The sequence below is a fragment of the Oncorhynchus masou genome, chromosome 28, assembly GCF_036934945.1.
Source record: "Oncorhynchus masou masou isolate Uvic2021 chromosome 28, UVic_Omas_1.1, whole genome shotgun sequence".
Taxonomy (NCBI): Eukaryota; Metazoa; Chordata; class Actinopteri; order Salmoniformes; family Salmonidae; genus Oncorhynchus; species Oncorhynchus masou.
In genome coordinates, this window is record NC_088239.1 from 60306058 (window position 1) to 60328500 (window position 22443).

General features: G+C 41.6%; 1 protein-coding gene across 2 annotated transcripts; it reads right to left on the reverse strand.

Moving 5' to 3' along the window:
* Positions 1 to 111: 111 nt before the first annotated feature.
* Positions 112 to 21999, reverse strand: smc5 (structural maintenance of chromosomes 5). Of its 2 annotated transcripts, XR_010452101.1 has the most exons (25): positions 21765 to 21999; positions 12669 to 12810; positions 12437 to 12489; positions 12183 to 12345; positions 11930 to 12064; positions 11659 to 11799; positions 11021 to 11182; positions 10538 to 10609; positions 10167 to 10422; positions 9872 to 10026; positions 8965 to 9078; positions 8694 to 8788; positions 8475 to 8607; positions 8153 to 8326; positions 7682 to 7851; positions 6432 to 6555; positions 6196 to 6318; positions 5981 to 6109; positions 5785 to 5880; positions 5599 to 5703; positions 5194 to 5313; positions 1262 to 1441; positions 1067 to 1162; positions 728 to 997; positions 112 to 673 (listed from the first exon to the last, which is right to left on the reverse strand). XR_010452101.1 is itself a non-coding variant. In XM_064942818.1 (24 exons), exons 1-24 carry the CDS (start codon positions 21917 to 21919, stop codon positions 866 to 868), a joined length of 3225 nt encoding a protein of 1074 aa, XP_064798890.1. In that variant the 5' UTR covers positions 21920 to 21999; the 3' UTR covers positions 112 to 865. The 2 variants fall into 2 exon arrangements, 1 of the variants encoding a protein (XP_064798890.1); XM_064942818.1 differs by having other exon boundaries at positions 112 to 997.
* Between the last annotated feature and the right edge of the window lie 444 nt (positions 22000 to 22443).

Below are 22443 nucleotides of genomic sequence, written 5' to 3' on the forward strand. Positions count from 1 at the left end.
ATGTTTTGGAAAGCTGTGAATTTGAGTAGTAAACACCTCAAAACAAACAACTGTCATCATTCGTAGGCTTGGACATGGTGCCCCAACAACACACAACAGGAGTAAATTAAGTCACTTGAGTAATAACTTGTTTACTTTGCACAATAGCTTACTAGAACACCCTTAAATAATAGAAGTAATCTTGGGTAGCATAAAAAAAGTGTCATCTATGCAGACTGAATATCACTCATGTCATTGATCATTATTCTAAAATGTAAAAAAGAAAAAAAAAAGCACAGAAACATTACAATATTAAAGGGTTAAACAAATCAAATGGTACTCTGTTACACCGTGGCCCATTTGCATAGGAAGTTGTCAACTCTAGTACAATTGTGTGATCACATTGTGATGAGCGAAAAAGTATTTTGTTGCCCTCGATGGTCTTTGATTGTCTAAAGGCATCCAATTTGATCAAAGGACCATTGATAGAATGAGAGGGAGGGGGGGGGGGGGTGAAACTTGTTGATTTCACACTGATGATGTCCTAAGAACTAGGCAAAGGCCATTAGATTTAAAAAAAAAAAAAAAAATATCATGCCTTGTTGACTGCTTCACGTCAAGAACATTTAATCCACTATTAATTTGCTCAACCCAAAATAGAACAGCACTTGCATCTTTACAATTAGCATGTTATCTTTGAGATTGGAATGACTCTGCGAAAAGGAGTCATTCCAATCTCAAAGATAACATTTGAACAACGCATATCGAACAGTATTTACAAAGTATCTATTTAAACAGTGTATATAAAAAAAAAAAATGATTGTGTCAACAAATCTTTTGTCAAACCAAAAATGAGAGCTCAGAAAATCATGAACTGGTCATTTCACTATTTGCCCTTGCGGCGGAGGCAGCGTCTCGTGAAGGCCTTCTCGTCCCACTTGTTGGGGGGCAGCATGTGAGGTCCGTTATGGACACACAGGACAGTCATCTCATCTGCATACTGGAGGTTCTGAAGGAGCTGGAGAAAAACAGAAACATTAATTCACAACAATCACTAGTAAGTCACCACCTCTGCAGTGACACTTACCTTGGGTGTGATGAAGAAGTACTGGGAGGTTGTCTCCTTGCAGGCTGTCCGTACAACAATGTCAAAGACTCTCCTTTCATTGACTGGGTCCATACCCTGGGTAGAATAGGAAGAAACAAAGCCTGTGTGAATACAGTCTGGATGTGCAAGTGATTTTACCACTTAAGCAGGCAGCAGTTGGTGTCTGTTACATACCTGGTTGATCTCATCCACCACTCGGAAGGGACAGCGGTTGAGCTCTTGCAGGGCCATGAGGTAGAGCATTGTGGAGACACTGCGCTCCCCTCCACTCTGGTGGTGTGCTGTGAGCTCGTGGAGCTGCGTGCTGCTACGGAACTTCACCCGGATACGGATCCCGTATTTATCATACTCCTCCTACAGGAAGCAGACACCAGTAAGACACAGACTTACTACATTTAGGGTTGTCACGATACTGGATTTTCCTTGGCAAAAAGGGAAAGAAAGGAGACTAAACTATTTGGTCCTTAAAAAAAAAAAAACTACTGTATGTAAAATATTGTATGCTATAGCTTGGAAAAGATATGTTGTCACCCAGAATCACGTAAGGCTTTTTGTTTCCAACATTAGGACTGTTTTCTGCAGGAAATTCAATCCACTTCATGTTGTTTCTTTGCCACAATACCCCTGAATATCATGATACTGGTTGTTAAAGTTCATGTTAAGTAACCTTCTATTTTGTTATTACGGGGCTATCGCTCTGTTAATTAGTGCACCTGCGCAGGAGTCTTGTGGTTGATGAACCTGGCCTGAGTGCAATGGCAACCACGTAGCGTGCTAATACGGTTTAGGAAACGTTGTTAAACTGGAACCTTGTCGTTGTGTCATTTCGATCGCCACCTCGGTTCGACAAGAAGAAAAATGAACATGGAATCTAGACACGGGTTACTAATCTGGACGGGAAAAGGCTTTTGTGGTATTATCGCTCGATGGAAGAGCGAGAGACAGAACTGGAAATATCCCTTGAGGATTTGAACAAGGATGACGGTATGCAAACTTTGATTAGAGCACTGGATTAGGGGTTTCTTAAAGAGAAAGACCGTGCCTACGAGGCATATTCAAACGGACCGTGTTAGAGATATTTTGTTTGCAATGACGGACTACCTCATTGATTTTGAACAGAGGTACAATAGGATGCGCAAGTACGACATGGTTCTCCCGGATGCAGTTAGCTTTCAAGTTGCTAGATGCTACCTGTCTGGATGGTAGGGAGAAACAGTTGGCTTTGACTGCTTGTACTGTGCTGACTTGAGTCAATGAAGTCGGCACTAAAAATAATTTTTGGTGGAAAGACGTCTGTCACGCCAATAACAGATGGAATGCAAGTGAGTGACGCAGCATATTACACTGAGCAGCAGAGTAAAGACACCAACAAGTCACATACTCAAGACAACCAGAAGAGGGCGCCATTTCCAAGCACAAATCCACTAGACAAATATGGAAGGAGATCAAAATGTGCCATTTGTCAAAGCACTTACCATTGGGTTAAAGACTGTCCTTAAAAAATGAACAATTTAAACTAACAGGAAAATGTAAACAGAGAGCGCAGTGTAACATTACACTGTTTTCAAACAAATCTGCTTCTGATACGGAGATCTTTATAGTTGAATCCTTACGATCTGTTGTGATTGATACTACATGTGCACACACATAGTGTGTGGTGCAAAATGGCTTGATCGCCATGTCAGTGAACTAAACATGAAAGTTGTACAAAACATGATTGGCACACTAAGCTACAGAGCTTTCAAATTTGGAGATGGGAGAATCGTCCATTCTACCAAGAGAGTCAAATACCAGCAAAATTGGTCAGACTAAGTGTCACATTGAAACAGGTGGTCCCTACAGATATCCCCTTACTATGAAGTAAAGCTTCCCTCAAGAAGGCAGGGGATGTACTAGGAATAAAAAAATGACAAGGCAGTGATGTTTAAACAACCAGTGACCCTTGAACTTACTACCTCAGGCAACTATTGTGTAAACATTTTAGACAAAAGACAGAGTCCATGTAAAAATGAGATTCTGACAGACACAGAGCACATGGAGTGTACAACAAACAAGTTGACTGTCAATAGTGGAAAGGACCGGGAGTAGTCATTGGCCAAGATGGTGTGGTGATATTTGTGAGGCACCATTGTCAGGGTGCGTCACTCAAGGAAAGTAAACGATCAACAAGATGGAGGGTCTGTTGCTGAGAATCAGCCTGCTAATGAAAAATGACAAAAAGGACACAAACCTACCAGATGTCACATCCAGTGATATGGGGACAAACTGACACAGGAAATGGAGCAGACACCTTCCACCATGCCACAGGTAATACTGTTGCGCGTTCAAATGAGGAAAACATTCAACAGCCACATGTGTTAAGACAACATGGTTGTTCCAATCTGAAAACTGGACAAACTTAAATCCATGGACACAGAAAGTGGTACTCCGCATACAGCAACCGTCATTGGACGAGCAGGATAAGCCAAAGGAAAACAGCAGAACTGCAGTACTCTGAACCAGCTACACTTTCTGGTACAACAGGGTCAGCTGACCTGTCACTTGTAGATCATCTCAGAATTGAACCAATGAAAAAAAAAAAAAAAACCCCACAAAAAACAGAATGACATTGAAAATTATGTACTTGAAACAAAGGATGTGTCATTTGACTCAGCTAAGCTTGATGAGCTCAGTAATTGGAGGAACAAAAATGTGTTTGAGGAAGTCAAAGATCCTGCAGTGGATCCTGCAGTCTTCTATTGGCTTGATCAAGACTGCAATGTGACTGGAGTACTTGCCTGTCATGTTGATGACTTCATCTGGGGTGGCTCAAAGACCTTTGCTACAACTGTGATTCCACACCTCTAAGCTGTTTTCCAGGTCGGCCATGAGGAGCATGATAATTGTTATGTTGGCATAGAGTTTATTACAGTTGATGGAACAATACTGATAACAGGAGAGCTAAATCAAGAATTTTCAACCTAGCCACATCGATTCTTCAAGAGCCGTACAAAGGAATTCCCCTCTCTGTGGAATCTAAGCTGATCAATTGAGGTCAAAGATGGGTCAAATTCTATGGGTAGACCTGATGTAATGTTTGATGGCTGCAACTTGGCATCCAACAACACACCACTGTACAAATCATTCATGAAGCAAACAAAGTTGTTCATAAATTGTAATCACAACAAGTAACTCAAGTTTCAGCATGTTAGAAAAGATAACACTGAAACTAGTTGTCTTCATCTGTAAGGTGCCCTAGGGAAGCATCACCGGAGGCACACAAGGTGGACATCTAATCATGTTAATGGGTGAAGGAGGAAGATTCTCACCAATCCGTTGGCAGTCAAAAAGAATCAGAAGGGTTGTCCGAAGCACAAAGGCTGGAGAAACACTTGCTCTTGCGGATGGAATTGACAATGCAATCTTTCTTGCAACTCTGTTCTCAGAGCTCACAACTGGTGAGACAAAACAGCACATTCTACCTGTAGTTTGTCACTGACAACTACTCCTTAGTTGATGCTGTGAAGACAACCAAGTCTGTCACAGAGAAAAGACTTTGTCTTGAGATGAGCCACATCAAGGAATTTACACAAAGAGAATCCAGTGGATTCTGTGGTCAACCATAAAAGAAACAGCTTGCTGACTGACTAAAAAGGGCGCATCCAGCAGTCTTGTGCGCCTACAGGCACTCAGTAATGGAAAGTGGCAGCTTGAGTAATACAAATAAAAACTGTCACACAACCCATTTGTAATGGGGGACTTGAATAATACTTGGACATTTAATTATGTTGTTGATGTTTTGTCTTTAAAGAAAAGTGGAAGATTGTTAAGTTGATGTTTTAAGTATCCCTATATTTCTGTTATTACGGGGCTATCACTCTGTTATTAGTGCGCCTGCGTAGGGTTCTCGTTGTTGATGAACCTGGCCTGAGTGCAATTGCAACCATGTAGTGTGCTAATACGTTTTAGTAAACATTGTTAAACTGGAACCTTGTTGTTGTGTCATTGAGTTAACACTGGTATGGTGACAACCCTATGTGACTGCTTCTAGAGCTCCCACAAACATCTAAGATGACACTCGGACACCTCCCCCTTAGAGGATACAGCAGGTGTTTGGCGTGCCTTACCTCGTTCTCTGAATGCAGGTCCACCTCCCCGGCACACTGCATGGAGCGGAAGAAATCACTGAACTTGTCATTGATCTGCTCTACCAGTTGCTTCAGAGGATTCAGCCAGCGCTCCTTTGCCTGTCAACACACAGAGAGAAGTCTTCAGGAGGGAAACATCTCTGTAGATGACATCAAACCTAGGGTGTAATCATTAGTCCAAACGGAAAGTTTTTAAAAGAGTTTCTTTTGGACAAATTCAGGTAAGTCCTTCCCCACTTGGTTCCATTGGCTTCCATTTTGCAACAGAATTGGCATAATGAATTCAAACATGCACTATCCAACACTGATTTGCTAGGCATTTTCAGGAGGACATTTTTTGATAGAATTGGCACAGACTGATTCACTAATCTGTCATTAGAGTACCTCTGATATGTTCTGTCTGTAGGTTTTCAGGGCATTGCTCTTCTCATCCAGTTCTTTCTCCAGGTTCTTGATCTCCTGCTCTCTCCTGTTGTACTCATCCACCACCTGGGGAAGGGGGGGGGGGGGTTGTTACATGGTGAGGCAGAATTAATATGTGCACACGCTTTGAGGAGCCTTCTGACTTACATTCTCACTGAGGCCAGTGAAGCACTCTGCCCTGGACCTCTCCTCATTCAGCATGGCGTCTATCTCATCCATAGTGTCGGGCAGCTGGCTGAAGGCCTACAGAAAACAAATGAAGAAATTCACAAATTAATGAATGCATTAAAACTGGTAGAATGAATTGAGGACTCAGTGTGGAGTTGTGTAGTACTATACTGACCGTGTGTAGGTCTGGGGGTACAGCACTCTCCCCAGGGTCCATGTTACAGATCTCCCTGGCCCTCCTCATTAGGCCCTTACACATCTCCAACAGACGGGCCTTGCGCTGCTCCAGCATGGCACACGCTTGCTGAGAGGGGAGAAGAGGAAACACACACACACAGTGAGTACAGATTACAATTTAATGTGTGAAATTGTATGAGTGCGTGACCTGACCTCTAGGACCCTGAGCTCGGCCGAGCCCTCCCTGCAGTCAGTCTCCAGCTTGGTCTTCTCTGCTGTCATGCCCACGGTCTCAAGAGCCATGTACACCTTCTCCATGCTCAACTTAGCCCTCAGCTAGAGATGGAGGGAAACGAGAGAATGATAAAGAGAGAGACTTAAGGCAGTCAGTATACACCACCCAGGTTCTGTATATCTGGAGCCTTCAGCATTAACCTGTGACTGTGTACCTTCATGTGGGCCATGAACTCAGCCACAATGGCCACCTTCTGGGAGTTGACTGCTGAGATCTGGGCCTTGGTCTCCTCCTCAGCCTTCTGTAGGTCAATGCCCCCCTGCTCCATCTGCCGAAGACTACACACGCACACAAGAGGAAATGGTGTGTGAGAGGGGTATGGCAGAATGCCATGAGCTAAAGAAAATGAGTTAGCTGCGTTCCTTTTCATTTCTAAAGACAAAGGAATTGTCCGGTTGAAACATTATTGAAGATTCGTTAAAAACATAAAGATTGATTCTATACATCGTTTGACATGTTTCTACAAACTGTAATATAACTTTTTACTTTTCGTCTGGACTAAGCGTTTCTGCGCCTCATGAATTTGGATTTGTGAACTAAATGCGCAAACAAAAAGGAGGTATTTGGACACAAATGGACTTTATCAAACAAAACAAACATTTCATGTGGAACTGTGATTCCTGGGAGTGCATTCTGATGAAGACCAAAGTGAATATTTATAATGCTATTTCTGACTTCTGTTGACTCCACAACATGGCGGGTATCTGTAAGGCTTGTTTTGGTGCCTGAGCGCTGTTCTCAGATTATTGCATAGTGTGCTTTTTACGTAAAGCTTTTTTGAAATCTGACACAGCGGTTGCATTAAGGAGAAGTATATCTTTAATTCCATGTATAACACTTGTCTTTTCATCAACATTTATGATGAATATTTCGTTAAATTGATGTGGCTCTCTGCAAAATCACTGGATGTTTTGGAAGCAAAACATTACTGAACATAACACGCCAATGTAAACAGATTTTTGGATATAAATATGAACTTTATCGAACAAAACATACATATATTGTGTAACATGAAGTTCTATGAGTGTCATCTGATGAAGATCAAAGGTTAGTGATTAATTTTCTCTATTTCTGCTTTTTGTGACTCCTCTCTTTGGCTGGAAAAATGGCTGTTTTTTTGTGACGAGCCTCTGACCTAACATAATCGCATGGTATGCTTTCGTCATAAAGCCTTCTTGAAATTGGACACTGGTGGGATTAACAACAAGGCTACCTTTAAAATGGTGTATAACACTTGTATGTTTGAGGAATTTGAATGCACTTTCACTGGCTGTCGTCAAATCGATCCCGTTAATGGGATTTCATCCCTAAGAAGTTAATTAAATGTTACCCCATACCCAAACAACCTACTATTTAGGACACAAGTATGGGTATTCGGACACAGCCTGTGTGTGTGCCACCCACCTGTCCTGCTTGGTGCTGATCTTCTGTTCCAACTGTCTCTTTTTACCCTTCATCTCCGAGAGCCCCTTTTTCTGGGCCCGTAGCTCATTGTCACAGTGATCCAGCTTGGCAGTACGTTCCTGCATGGCGCTCATCTGGACATCAATGGCCTGCATGCTCTTTTCAGCAGTCTATGCATAGCCAAAAGTTACACTTAATTTCCAAGCTGTAGTGCTATATCAGTGCTTTGCTAAACATCTGGTTATTACTACAACATCACTGCAGGTTATGCATGTCAACTTACATCATTATGCATCTATGAGTGTCTGATATCTCTAAGGTGTTTAGTCAAACTCTTGAAAAGTTCCTATTTGGTGTAAAAGGCCAAGTGTAGTTTATTGCTAGTGTAAAGGTGTCGTTTCAAATTCATCACTTATTGGAATTTATTTTATCCAAGTGGGGGAGGTGCTTGACAGGTGTCTCTGGCCTCACCCTGATCTGCTCCTCCAGCTGGCATTTCTCCTCGGCGTCCACGGCCATGGTGAGGTACTGGGAGGGCCGCACGGCAGAGTTACTGGTACTGGTCTTGCCCGAGTAAAAGGACTTCTTCAGGGAGTACTTCTCCTCAGCTGTGTAAAGCACCTTCAGGTAGGGCTCCTCAATCACCTGAGACATATGGTCGAAGGATTAGAATTTGGATCAGCTTACTTTAGATTCTAATCTGTTCAGAAATTAAATAAGCTATGAAAATGAAGTAATTCATTGACATTTAGGACTCTCAATCCTCTCAGGCACTCTAGGGTATGGAACGTACCGTCTTGATCATGGCTTTGGTTTGGTCCGTTCCTACGGGAACATCGTGCACCTTGTACTGGTTGCAGAGGTAGCTCATAACCTCTTCTGGAGCATCAAAGAGCTCCCGCAGGTACGCAAAGAACCCAAAACGCCTACAGACAAGAAAAGACAAAAAGGGTAAGGTATAGGGTTGATACCTTTACATTCCATCTTGGGACAGTACGAGAAGACTATTCACTTCAGAGACTCGATGGGTCGGGAGGGAGCGCGGGTGGCGCAGGATTCCTCAGGGGCGAAGACTGAATTCACCCTCAGGTTCTGGCTGTCACGCACCTGAGGACAAATCCATCATCAGAACTCTTACTGACGCACTTATTACTTTAATTAGAGCCTATAACTATGGCAGGGTTAGGTGGGTCACATATTAAAAACTCAGGGTCCTATATCATAGCATAGTGCAAATGACTGAGTATTACTTTTTCTATTCTTTACCAACAGGTCCGCCTCACCTCCATCATAAACTTCTCCATGTCTTCCCTCTTCTGGAAGACAAAGGCTCGCAGGTCATTGAATGGAATGTGGTTCTCCACGTACTTAGCATGGTTAGGGTTGCGGACACTAATCTGAAAAGAGCAGAACATTTTTTTCTAAGTCTACATATGGGCTTTCAAATTATGTTTACAAATCAGCCATACATTCTGTTCTTCAAACCAAGTTGTCTTTTCATTAAAATAAAAAAATAAAAAGAGCAACAGGAATTGAGCCCCACATTGGAGGTGTCATAATACCCTTAAAACAATGCAGTCAAATGGGGAATGGTTCCAATCATTTTTCACCTAGGGAATTTTAAAATAAATGTAGCCAAAGTATTAATTACTACATTTAGCCAACAAACACTTCATCTAGAGATTCTTATAGTTGCCTCAATTGGACAGGCTTGTCCAGCTCATCATGGCATGTGTAGATCTTTATGATAGATACATTAGCATTTTGTTTTCGGGGGGTGTAAATACTGGTGAATATATTGATTAGGACAAGTCCCCTTGTCCTGGAGAGATTTCCAGTTTTCAAAACATCACAAGCCTGCATGAAACACAGGCCTTATTTTAAGTGTTTCTAAAATACCCTATGGGAAAGATTTTGTGGAAAAAAACAATTGGAACCATTTCCTTGGACTGCTCAGTTTAATGGATATTATGACTCATACTGTGGTACTCTACTGTGGCCATTTTTGGATATTGGGGTGTAGAATGAAGCATAGTTGATAACATATCAAAGAAAACTTCAACGTTCAGATAGGTCTCCACGAAACAGCAAACAAAGAAAAGTAGGAGGGGCGCTTGACAATGACACTTCAAAGTATATGGAAGGAATTAGGCCCATATAGCCTTAACAATCCATGTAGCGTGCCCTCACCACTAGCATCATAGGTTCATAGACATTGCCACTGAAGATGTGTTTGTTCTGCCTCAGCCACTGGACGGCAGCGTAGGTATCCTTGGAGCGCCCTCTCAGCTTCTCCTCCTTGATTTTCATCATGTCATCCAGACTCCTCAGCCTGTTCTTCAACACTACAGGAAACAAGAAGAGTTACACCAAGTCAAATGGTACGTGTAACGCTCCACCATGGTTAAAACGGTGCAGTGAGCCTCTGTGCCAAGACAGTTTGAGACCCAGAACTCCCCAGACCCTGTGTGTGTGTGTGTCTTACGTCTACACTCTCCGTTCAAGTTGTCCTTCTCCCTACGCATGTCGGCCTTTTCTCCCTCCATCTTTGCTTTCTCTTCCTGGATGCGCCTCAGCTCCGCATTCACTGCATTGATCCGCGGCGTCACGTCTGATTGGTCGCCTACATTGGCCAGCTCCGCCCTCAAATCATCAATCATGCGCCGGGTGTTGCTGATTCGCTTCTGCCGGTCCGCCGCCTCTGTCTGCTTCAGGCTGAAGGCCTGCTTGATATCCTCAATCTAGAGGGATAGGGGAGGATCAAACTTATTTAAAACATCATTCTATTTCCATTGGTATCAATAAGGCAGAAATAGATAAAAATGCGTTTAAAAAAAAAGAAAAAAAGTGCCAGACCTCTCTGTGCTTCCGGTCCAGCTGGTCCTGTTTCTGTTTACACTTCTGAGAGGCCTCCCTGATGCTGACCGTCTGGAACACAACAAGGATGCATCACCAGCACCAGTCTAAATTTAACTAGGCAAGACAGTTAAGAACACATTATTTTTTTACAATGACAACCCACTGTTCCCTCGTAGGCTAACTGCTTTGTTCAGGGGCAAGACATTTTTACCTTGTCAGCTCAGGGACTCGATCCAGCAACCTTTAGGTTACTGGCCCAACACTAACCACTAGGCTACCTGCCACCCCACTGTGTTGTCTATGGGCTAGACAACACAGTGGTTCCCAAATGTCTTTGCAGTATCACCCACCAAGTAAATACAACACATGCTTTCCCCAAGACCCAGTCTCAAAAGGCATAAGCTGCGAGCCTGGAGCTAAATGGACCTCCCTCTCCCTCCATCCAGCCCAGCTAATAAGCCCAGGGAGCCAGTCTCTGACCTTGTCCTTCATCTGGTTCTCGATGGGCCTCAGCTGACTGTCGATGTGCTGGATTTTCTTCAGCATGGGGGCCTGGGACTCCCTCACGGTTTTCAGCTGCTTCTTGGCGTCCTCCCTTGATTTCTTCACCCCCTCCAGCTCCTTACGGGCAGTCTCATACTCCTGGAAAGAACAGAGGGTTGTCAAAGATTGTTAACATGAATGCTGACATAACATACTTACATATTCATTTTGTTTTTAAATGGAGGAGTATCTATCCATGTCCAGGCTCTTTTAACAAGCTATAAATGACTATAGGGTTGTATACGTAAGTGCACACTGTAGCAAAATGTTTTGCAATAAACCGTTTCCCCCACATTGTAAAGCACAGGCGTTAAACTTATTCCACGGAGGGCCGAGTGTCTGCAGGTTTTCGCTCCTCCCTTGTACTTGATCGATGAACTAAGGTCACTAATTCGTAAGGAACTCCACTAACCTGTTTGTCTAGGGTTTAATTGAAAGCAAAAAACTAATACCTGCAGACACTAGGCCCTATATGGAATGGGTTTGATACCCCTGTTGTAGAGTGAATAAACTGTCTATGTTGGTGTGAACTAATAAATATGACCCAGGTGTCACATCTCTCTATGACCACTCACCACCCAGGGTTTCTTCTTCTCCAGCATCTTTATGTTGTCCAGGTGTCTCTTCTTCTCGTAGTAGCGCTCCACGTCATGCTTGTTCCGTTCGTTCCTCTGCTTGAACTTCTCCAGGGCGCTGGCCTTCTCCTTGCACACATTCTACCAAACAAAACAGCTTACCTTAAAACCTACTCTCCCTGAGCCATTAACACTGCAGCAAAAGATTCTTTATAAAAATAAAAAAAACTAATCTTAATTTATCCAGAGCTAGAACTAAAACTGTTCTCACCTCCAGTTCCCTCTCTTTGGTGCGGAAGGTTTTGAGCTCGCAGTGGAACTCATACATCTCTGGAGGTCCCACTGACTTCTCTGTGGCCTCTAGCAGCTCAATCTTGGTCATCTTGGCAAACTCACCCACCTTCTCCTGCAAAGTCACAGGGCACAAACGGTGGTCAGAGAATTTGAAGTTTGACATGAGTGGATCGAGTAAGAAAAATAACAAGTAAATGAGCAAGAAAGACAACCTCCAAGTTTACACTCACCTGTGGCAGAAACTGGCAGAGGTTGCTCACTTGGATCTGTAGAGCCTTCACCTCCTCCTCCACAGTCTTCTGGCTGGAGTGTTTCCCATTAAGCATCCACGTCGACTGGTTATTCTCCACATGGATCTCTCTATTGATCACCAGGTTCCCCTTGGCCTTGTGCCTGAAAACACAGTTAGGGTTCCCTCAATGTTATTATACAAAGACAGAGGGAATCCATGTTGGCATTTCTGAATAATCTAAAACAAACTTACAGTACAATCTCAACCGATCCTTTGTTGCACCCACGCTTCACATACAGCCCAACCTAGTCAGAATATATCCAAGTTAAAATAAAATCTCCAATAAAATTTAAAAAATGAATTTAAAAAAATACAAGTCAATATAGTGTCATATATGCAATAATGAAAAATCATTCAAAGGAAAGTTTGACAACATATCCTAAGTGTAGCTAGCTAGGACAGTTAATAATAAATAGCCAACTACCTTGTCCCCCCTGCCCAGGATGGCAGTCTTTCCTGCCAGACCCAGACATATGGCACAGACAATACTGGACTTGCCAGTTCCATTGGCCCCCACAATCATGTTTAGGTTTGGTCCAGGGTGAACTATGGAGTGGTCATAGGTCCTGTGGGGGAAGTAGAGGGGAGTGTGTCAGCTTAACTTAAGTACTGCAACTTTGTTAGCCAATGTTAGCACATTCAGTTAGCAGAGTAGGGCCGACTCCATTTAGTTGACTGGTCGATATCGCGGTTGACCAACAGCATTTCTTTAGTCGAGCAGTCGCAATATTTCGCACCCGTCTCAGTGGATTAATCTATTGCAGAGGCCACGGGGATGGCACAGTCCATCACCAAGACATCTGATACAGAAATTGTATTTATAAATTATGTAAAAATAATGGTACAACACTAATCAATCAGATATTATTTTATAGCAAATAAGCTCACATTGGATATGGTCACTGTAGAATTGGCGCCTTTCCTTTTGTTGCTATGTGCATAATAGCAAAGTTAACCAGCATATTGGGATTGAGAGCAATGGGGTAGTGCAACAGCAGCAGAGACAAGGAAACCAACTTAATTAGGTCTATAATCAATAGCAAAACTCTTATTAATGTGCCTGGCTTTATAAAATCATCCATATACAATACCAGTCGAAAGTAGACACCTACTGATTCAAGGGTATTTATTTATTTTTCACTATGTAGAATATTGAAGACACCAAAACAATGAAATAACACATATGGAATCATGTCGTAACTAAAAAAGTATTAAACAAATCAAAATATTTTATAGATTCTTCAAAGCAGCCACTCTTTGCCTTGATGACAGCTTTGCACACTTCGCATTCCCTCAACCAGCTTCACCCGGAATGCTTTTCCAACCATCTTGAAGGAGTTCCCAAATATGCTGAGCACTTGTTGGCTGCTTTTCCTTCACTCTGTGGTCCAACTCATCCCAAACCATCTCAATTGGGTTGTAGTCAGGTGATTGTGGAGGCCAGGTCATCTGATGCAGCACTACATCACTCTCCTTGGTCAAATAACCCTTACACAGCCTGGAGGTGTATCTTGGGTTATTGTCCTGTTGAAAAACAAATGATAGTGGGAATAAGCGCAAACCAGATGGGATGGCGTATCGCTGCAGAATGCTGTGGTAGCCATGCTGGTTAAGTGTGCCGTGAATTCTAAATAAAATCACTGACAGTGTAACCAGCAAAGCACCCCCATACCTCCATGCTTCAAAGTGGTAACCACACATGCAGAGATCATCCATTCACCTACTTTGCATCTCACAAAGACATGGCGGTTAGAACTCAAAATCTCAAATTTGGACTTGGACCAAAAGGACAGATTTCCACCAGTATAATACCCATTGCTTGTGTTTCTTGGCCCAAGCAAGTCTCTTCATCTTCTTATTGGTGTCCTTTAGTAGTGATTGTTCTGCAGCAATTCAACCACGATGGCCTGATTCACGCAGTCTACTGTGAACAGTTGATGTTGAGATGTGTCCTACTTGAACTCTGAAGCACTTATTTGGGCTGCAATTTCTGAGGCTGGTAACTCTAAATGAACTTATCCTCTGCAGCAGAGGTAACTCTGGGTCTTCCTTTCCGGTGGCAGTCCTCATGACAGCCAGTTTCATCATAGCTTTTGATGGTTTTTGCGACTGCACTTGAAGAAACGTTCCAAGTTCTTGACATTTTCCAGATTGACTGACCTTCAAATAATGATGGACTGTCATTTCTCTTTTCTTATTTGAGCTGCTCTTGACATAACATGGACTTGGTATTTTACCAAATAGGGCTTTCTTCTGTATACCAACCCTACCTTGTCACAACACTACTGATTGGCTCAAACACATCAAGGAAAGAAATTCCACAAATTAACAAGGCACACCTGTTAATTGAAATGGATTCCAAGTGACTACCTCATGAAGCTGGTTGATAGAATGCCAAGAGTGTGCAAAGCTGTCATCAAGGCAAAGGGTGAAGAATCTCAAATCTCAAATATTTTATTTGTTTAGCAATTTTTGGGTTACTACCTGATTCCACGTGTGTTATTTCATAGTTTTGATGTCTTCACTATTATTCTACAATGTTGAAAGTAGTAAAAATGAAAAACACGAATGAGTAGGTGTCCAAACTTTTGACTGGTACTGTATCTACAGAAATAAGACAGATCTTGCTTTGGGTGCCTGTTGAATAACCTACTGATTCATGTGCGCCGAGCCTCATGTAACGGCAAAATGTTGGATAAAGCCATTTTAGTCTGTTTTTAATCTTTGCTATGCTGTGATAAAGGCTTCACAAATTCTCATTCGAACAGACTGGTATTACTTAGTGTTGTTTACACTGATCCAAACAGGCAGAAAAAATAATATTGTAATCTAACAGCACCTGTTTGTCACATGTGGACCAGAGGAAAAGTAGCTGCTGCTTTTGCAACAGCGATTCTAATAAAATAACAAAAACATGTACCACAGCTCTCGCTCCTATACCCTCCATTTTCTTCAGCTCATTATTACAATTATGATCGTGATTATAATAAGTAACGTTATCACCAGTAGGCTTTGTATTGTAGCCTTGTATAACCACTAAGATCGCAACCGGTTTAGTCTTAAGCCTATATTTCTATATATAGGCTACTATATCAATAAATCATTTGTTCATGCCATCACACAGCATACGACACATTCATGCTTTGAAATGCAAACAAGTGTTTTATTTATTTTTTTAAACTAAAGGTAACTTTGAATAATTAGCCTAAAGGATTTTTATATATTCCCCCCCCCCGTTAGAACAGACTCCCTGGTACACTTATTTGGTGTTTTTTACTGTTCCAAATGGTCCCCCAAAATTATACTGTAATCTAACAGCAACTGTTTGGCACACAATACTCACGCATTGCTTGCTCATTATCCCTCCTTTAACTTGGTTTCCAGTAGTTTCTGCAACTAACACAAATGTCTTCTACAGATCTGACTTGTCCTTTTCCTCTTGAGCAACCAGTTTAACATTTGCCAGTTTCAAGTTTCCACATCCGCCGTATCCATTTTGCTGTCACGTGTTACTGTCTTCGGAGTTTGTTATAACCAATTTATTGATGTGATTATGATAGGGCCTGACCTATAGCCTATTGGTCACATGCATGTGATGCTCACATGTTTCATGTAAAGAGAGCAAGGGCTGGGAAGGTTTTCCTAAACAAAATAGGGATTTCGGTATGAGAACTTTAGTCAGAATTAAATAAGAAACTAAATGGCTGAAATTATGTTGCTTCAGCACAGGCAATAAACACTTGCTGTGGTGCCTTTTTATTGCAGTAGGGAGGAGAGAACTTGCACCAGTCACACAGGCACGTGCTGTCATTTATTTTAAACAGTGTAACCATCGGGTTCTTTAGTCATTTTTGTGTCGTAATTACTTAATCAAACAGCGTGCTTAAAGCATCAGACAAGCTCAGTGCATCTGTAGTTGATTTTATTCAAACTATATATGGAGAATAAGGTTAAACATTTTGACCAATCGATTGGTTGAAAGAACAGGACACCTCACAACCAAGATTTTTAACTCGCCTTGGCTACAATAAAACAACCTCTGTCAGACACATGCAAATTCAGCAACATTTAGCTACCTAGCTAGATGGTTACAAGACTCAGTCACAGATTATTTATTATAATCTTTGACTCTGTTGTCCATGTCCAAGCAGGCATCTCTGCAAAACAGCAACATCTCACGGCTAGCTAGACTGATTAATCAGGCTGCAATATATAATGAATTGGTTTATACAGCCTGAAACAAATGTCTGCAAAATCGTGTATATGTTCCTTACAAGTCCGAACGTTGAATAAGCTGCTCGAAATTAGAGAAAACATCAACAGGAAACTATTGTTTACCCGACTTTAGAGAGCCAGTAGTTTTGCACAAAGGTAAAGTTATATTGGATATACGTCAAGGGTTTCCAGATGTCACTACAAAATCGGTCTGTGCTAACAGGTTTGTGGTGTCAGTCTTCCGTTTACACAGTCACAGGCAGATAGCTAAAGTGAGAATAGGAATTGGTCTGAATTCACGATGTCATGACTGTCCAGTGAGGATCCAAATAGATCAGATCAGCTTTGCAATAAGTAACTTCAACCAGATCCCCTCACCCACGGGGACCATTCTACTACTCTTTTCAAACCATCGTATTTCCGCTACTCTCATGAGCCCACTGGGAACCATCGGCACGGCTGGCTTGCCTACCTTCAAAAGAAGCTTCAGGAGCGAATGGAAGTAGAATAAACTAGTCCTGTTCAGGACTACACGACAAATCACCGGTACCAGACGACTGCAGAGGAAAACAGTAGAAGACGGGTGGGGACCCCTTTTGGACAACCAAGAGCCTTACAAGCATGAAGCATGCTGTGAAAAGGCCCGGTTCAGAGATACACAGCGAACCAAGGCATTTTCACGTAAATACATTCATGATTTCTTACTCCAAGCAGGTGGTGGTTTGTGTGTAAAGTAAAGGAGTGCTGTAAGTGAGAGTAGTTTCTAAAATGTACCAACGTTAAATGTCTCGCCCTCTGTCTTTTGTAACAAGCAGCCATATTGTTATCAGTCCGCTAGGGACCTGTTAACGTATTAAGTGTGTAGGTTAATCTTGTGTTTCCATTTAGTTAGCTAATAAATAAATAATTAAACCAATGTGTAGTACTGAATCATAAGGCTACGTTTTTTACAGATGCAAGGAGGTTACGACTGTTCAGAATGATATGATTCAAGGTTATGATTAATAAGTTGACTGTTTAAAAGGTATTTTACCTTATCACATCTATAGAGTTTAATAATTCGGGAGATGGTAACTAAAGATCCGCTCTCGTGTTGCCCCAGATTCTAATGAGGTAATTTTTTACCTGATTAATTAAAAAATAAATTAAAGGGTAACAATTAAACCTAGTTCACTAGATAAGTCTTCAGATTAATGTTAAGTAACAACGAGCACCACCATGCCAATTCCACCCATACTCTACCAAGACTTTCCAGCACACAGCTTTGACCTACTACAGTAGCTATGTTGGTATTGGACTTCTAACTATGTGTAGTTGCTTAGGATTCAAACCCTTCTCAAAACAGCCTAATTCATACTCTTCAGAGGGATAATTAAGCAATAAGGCCCGAGGAGGTGTGGTATATGGCCAGTATACCAAGCCTGATTTGATTGTTTTTAAAAAGCAGTTGTTTACTGTTCACGTGAACAGGGCATGTTGAATCCCACCGAATCAATCCTGGATGCTCGCGTTGCAAAAAGCAAAGGAAAAAAGGAGGAGGAGCTGAAGAACTGGAAAAGCCTCCTGCTTAATTTAAGTCTCATGTATGGGAGCATTTTGGCTTCCCTGTCAAACATGACAGAAGGGTGGCAGACAACACCATTAAGGTGTGTAGGCATTGCGCCACAAGAAAGCCATATAAATCATGGAAATACATCGAGCATGGACACCCATTTAAAGCATCATCACCCCGTTGTGTCAGTGACGGGAGGCAACTCCGCCAAGAGACAACTTCTCACTGCGGAATTTAAGAAGCCCTTTGATGCAAAATCAGACCGGACTAAAGCCATCTCCAAATCTATTTGGATGTTTATCGCTGAAGACGAGGCAATACTCTGTTGTGGAAAACAAAGGGTTTAAAAATATGGTGAAAGTGCTGAGCCACGCTAGGAAATCCCATCGCACACCCACTTCAGTATGAAGATCATGCCAGATCTTTATGTACAGGAAAATATCCAAATTGAGCACTGAAACTGCACCACCGTCTGTGTCCATGATCCTAACCTCTGAAAACACTGTAGTAGGTCAAAGCTGTGTGCTGGAAAGTCTTGGTAGAGTATGGGTGGAATTGGCATGGTGGTGCTCGTTGTTACTTAACATTAATCTGAAGACTTATCTAGTCAACTAGGTTTAATTGTTACCCTTTAATTTATTTTTTAATTAATCAGGTAAAAAATTACCTCATTAGAATCTGGGGCAACACGAGAGCGGATCTTTAGTTACCATCTCCCGAATTATTAAACTCTATAGATGTGATAAGGTAAAATACCTTTTAAACAGTCAACTTATTAAAAACAAAATGTTGAGTCAATAAGTATTCAACCCCTTTCATGGCAAGCCTAAATAAGTTCAGGAATGAAAATGTGCTTAACAAGTCACATAAGTGTGTGAAATAATAGTGCTTGACATGAATGACTACCTCATCTCTGTACCACAAAGACAAATATCTGTAAGGTCCCTCCGCTGAGCAGTGAATTACAAACACAGATTAAACCAAAGACCAGGAAAGTTTTCCAAAGCATCGTAAGGAAGGGCACCTATTGGTAGATGGGTAAAATAAATATAAAAGCAGACATTGAATATCCCTTTGAGCATGGTAAAGTTATTACACTTTGGATGGTGTATCAATACACCCAGTCACTACAAAGATACAGGCATCGTTCCTAACTCAGTTGCCAGAGAGGAAGGAAACGGTTCAGGGATTTCACTACGAGATCAATGGTGGCTTTAAAACAGTTACAGAGTTCAATGGATGTGATAGAAGAACACTGAGGATGGCTCAACATTGTAGCTACTCCACAATACTAACCTAAATGGCAGAGTGAAAAGAGAAGCCGGTACAATTTTTATTTTTTTTAATCCAAAACATGCATCCAGTTTGCAACGGAGTTTAACTCAAATACATTTGTTGGTAGTCAAAGAAAATATTACTAACAGGTTGTATATCAAAGCTGGCCTGATACATTGTTTACTGCCTCCATTCGGGATGCACCATTTCAGATTTCAGTGTCAATGACTCAATATTTCGGACAACTGATAAATATAACTAAGGCTAGGAATGTCAATACAATCAAACTAGCAAGGGTAATGATCACAAGTCAGTCATAACGTTGCTAATAGGCTAGCGTATCCATTTATGTAGCAAGCTAAAGACACAGAGCCTAATGTTAGCTAGATAGCTATCTGCTACGAGGATGTCATGTAATTGGAGGAGTGGAGTGAGTGACAGAATTCCCCCCCCTCATTTTTTGGTGACTAAACACAGCTAGATGCAGGTGTCATTTGGTTAGCAAGCAAGAACTTGAACATTATCCAGTTAGCATATCTCTAGCATTCACAAATTCACTCTGGCTATCTACTCCGATTTCAGAGCACTCGTCATTGTGCCAAAGCGCAGAATAACTGATAAATTTACAAATGTGCAACACCCGCGGAATATTACTGGTGTTAGTAAAAGTAAGCACAAAAAAAAGTTAGTCATGAACGCCCTAGATAAGTTGTAAACAGCCTAGCTAACAAGCTCTCCTAGGGAATGTAAAATGGTCAGAGTGAGGGGTTTGCTAATTTATGTTTGGAAGTGGCTAGCTTGAACTTTAACCAGTCAGCGTCGGTGGTTGGTTGGTACAAGGAAGCATTGGCAGACAAGCTGCAGGACAAGTAGGCTAGAATTCCCAATCGTTTATCAGTGAAATTTTGATGGCCAACTAGCCACAAAAGATTTAGAAGTTTCTCTAATGTTCCTTCATGAGATTTAATCATCACATCTTGCTCTGGCTAGCATTGGCGGCCTATCTTGTTGATGTGCATAAATAAGGGAGAGAGCCTACCTTTTCATGGTTGTTTGATCAATAGGACTAAAGTTCAAATGTAAGAGGACTCCCGTGGTATTGACAGAAATCCATTGAGGTGTAGTTTGGCGAATGCTTTCTAATGATCTAAAGTCACAACTGCCTGTAAACACACAGTCCACTTGAAAGTGAATGATGGCAGGCCTGTGTGGCAAATAGCTTGTATGCATAAAGGCCTACTGCAGCTCTGATCTGACTGGTCCTGGTCAAGACAGACATTTGTATTTATGGCAGTGTCTATTAATTGGCCAAACTCAAGGTCACTTTCCCACTCTAAATTGCTATAGTATTTTCACAAATGCCTTAGTATACATATTTACCAAACATTCCAAAAATGTATGAAAATGACTGTCGCTTTTTAAAGTGTAATATTCTTCCTGGGGGAGTATATGAAGAGATTTTAAGATTAAGAACTGCAAAACGCTGTCAGTTTACCTGAGGTAAACATTCAAGGTTTATGTGGGTAAATCTAATTGCTAACAATAGCGAAACCGGCATTAGCGAAACAGAACAATTTGCTCGGAATAGAATTTTCGGAATGAGTGTTGGTGCCACCGTGCTCAATATAACTAAGTAGTTGTTGACAGGATGAAAAATATCATAAAATAAGGCCTGCTTTTTCGCGATTACTTCGAAACTACGGCAAGCAGTTGGAACATACGGCAATATTATGAAACTGGGCTCCATGGCCGATGCAATTAACTAGTATAAAAAAAAGCTTTGTTAAAAATGTCATGTGGCCAGCCTACTCTAGTCTCCTTTTAATCGGACGTCTAGAATTTGAGCTAGGTAGGCGCAACAAATACCCGATTTAAAAATATAATTGTTAACGACCCTGTTAAAATCCGGTATGAGGTTCTCGGTAATGGACGGCTCATGGCGAAAAAGTGTGTTGTGTCACTACAAGTTGATGTACGAATGTATCGATATTGGTGTCAAATCGGTTTAGATAGGATATTAACGTTAGAGATGTGAATTCGACAACACCATCGTCGCGTCAAACAGGTTGTCAAATATCTTCCGACCCATTTTCCGTAAACAGGAGCTTTAACATGGAAATATGGCCGTGTCGGAACCCTAACCCTGTAATGTTAAAAGGTGTGTAGTAACTTTTTGGGGGGAAATGATTTCTCGACGATATGAAACATACGTCCCCGATGTTTACAAAACACACCGCAAGCAATGCATGTCAACGCGTTTAATTAGCGCAGGCGTCGGGGCTCTACGACTCTCACGGCCAGAAGATAGTCAATTGGCGCTAAAGGTAACGTTTGTTAGTACCCCCATTCATAGACGCTGCTATATGCTATCTAACGTTAGGTAAATTGCTATCACGCCGTAATAGCTAGCTAGCTTTTTTTTCTAGCTAGCTAGCTAGCTAGCGTGTTTGGAAACATGTTACAGTTGAGTTGACTTACAGGAAGTTTTGCATTGTGATGCGAATTATGGATCCTTCGACAAATCCAGACACCTGGCCATCTCCAACGGTACCAGAGGACGAACCTGCTCCATTATTTGAAGGTTGTGTGTTCGTTACGTTACTTATTCGTTTTTTCTTGCCCGCAGAAGCCATGATGCTGACTTAAAACTTCGAAGATGTCCTAGCAGTCTTTCTGTGGAATTCGCGCGCCCAGTATGGACGGTTGTCGATTGATGATTCGAGAAGGTGGGTCACGTGTAGCGTAGTTCACCAACAACACAACATGCAGCTCATGTCCACTAGGTGTCAGTTAACGCCCTATGTTTCATGCCTACACTAAAGAGAGTTTATTACAGTAATGAAGTATCTCTGTCTGCCAGATAGTGTCAGTCAGAATACAGTAAGAGGTGCACCAATACCAAATATTCTTAAAATATTAGCTATAGTTCCAGAAAATATGTGCCAATACTCTTGTAGACCTTTAAAAATGAAGACAGTCATAAGACAAAGGCATGCTTTGTTATTGCTGCTCATGTTGTGTTGCTACCATGTTGTTGTCATGTTGTGTTGCTACCATGCTGTGTTGTCATGTGTTGCTGCCTTGCTATGTTGTTTTATTAGGTCTCTCTTTATGTAATGTTGTCTGTTTTGTCCTATATTTATATTTTATTAAAAAA

Bases quoted from the DNA above. Each gene is read 5' to 3' on its own strand.
- smc5 (XM_064942818.1), bottom strand. From the start codon at position 21,919: ATGGCTTCTGCGGGCAAGAAAAAACGAATAAGTAACGTAACGAACACA. The intron at 8,327-8,474 runs GTACGTTCCATA...CATATGTCTCAG, and splicing joins CCAAAGCCATGATCAAGACG to GTGATTGAGGAGCCCTACCT. The intron at 6,556-7,681 runs GTGGGTGGCACA...GTGCGTGTGTAG, and splicing joins ATCAGCACCAAGCAGGACAG to TCTTCGGCAGATGGAGCAGG.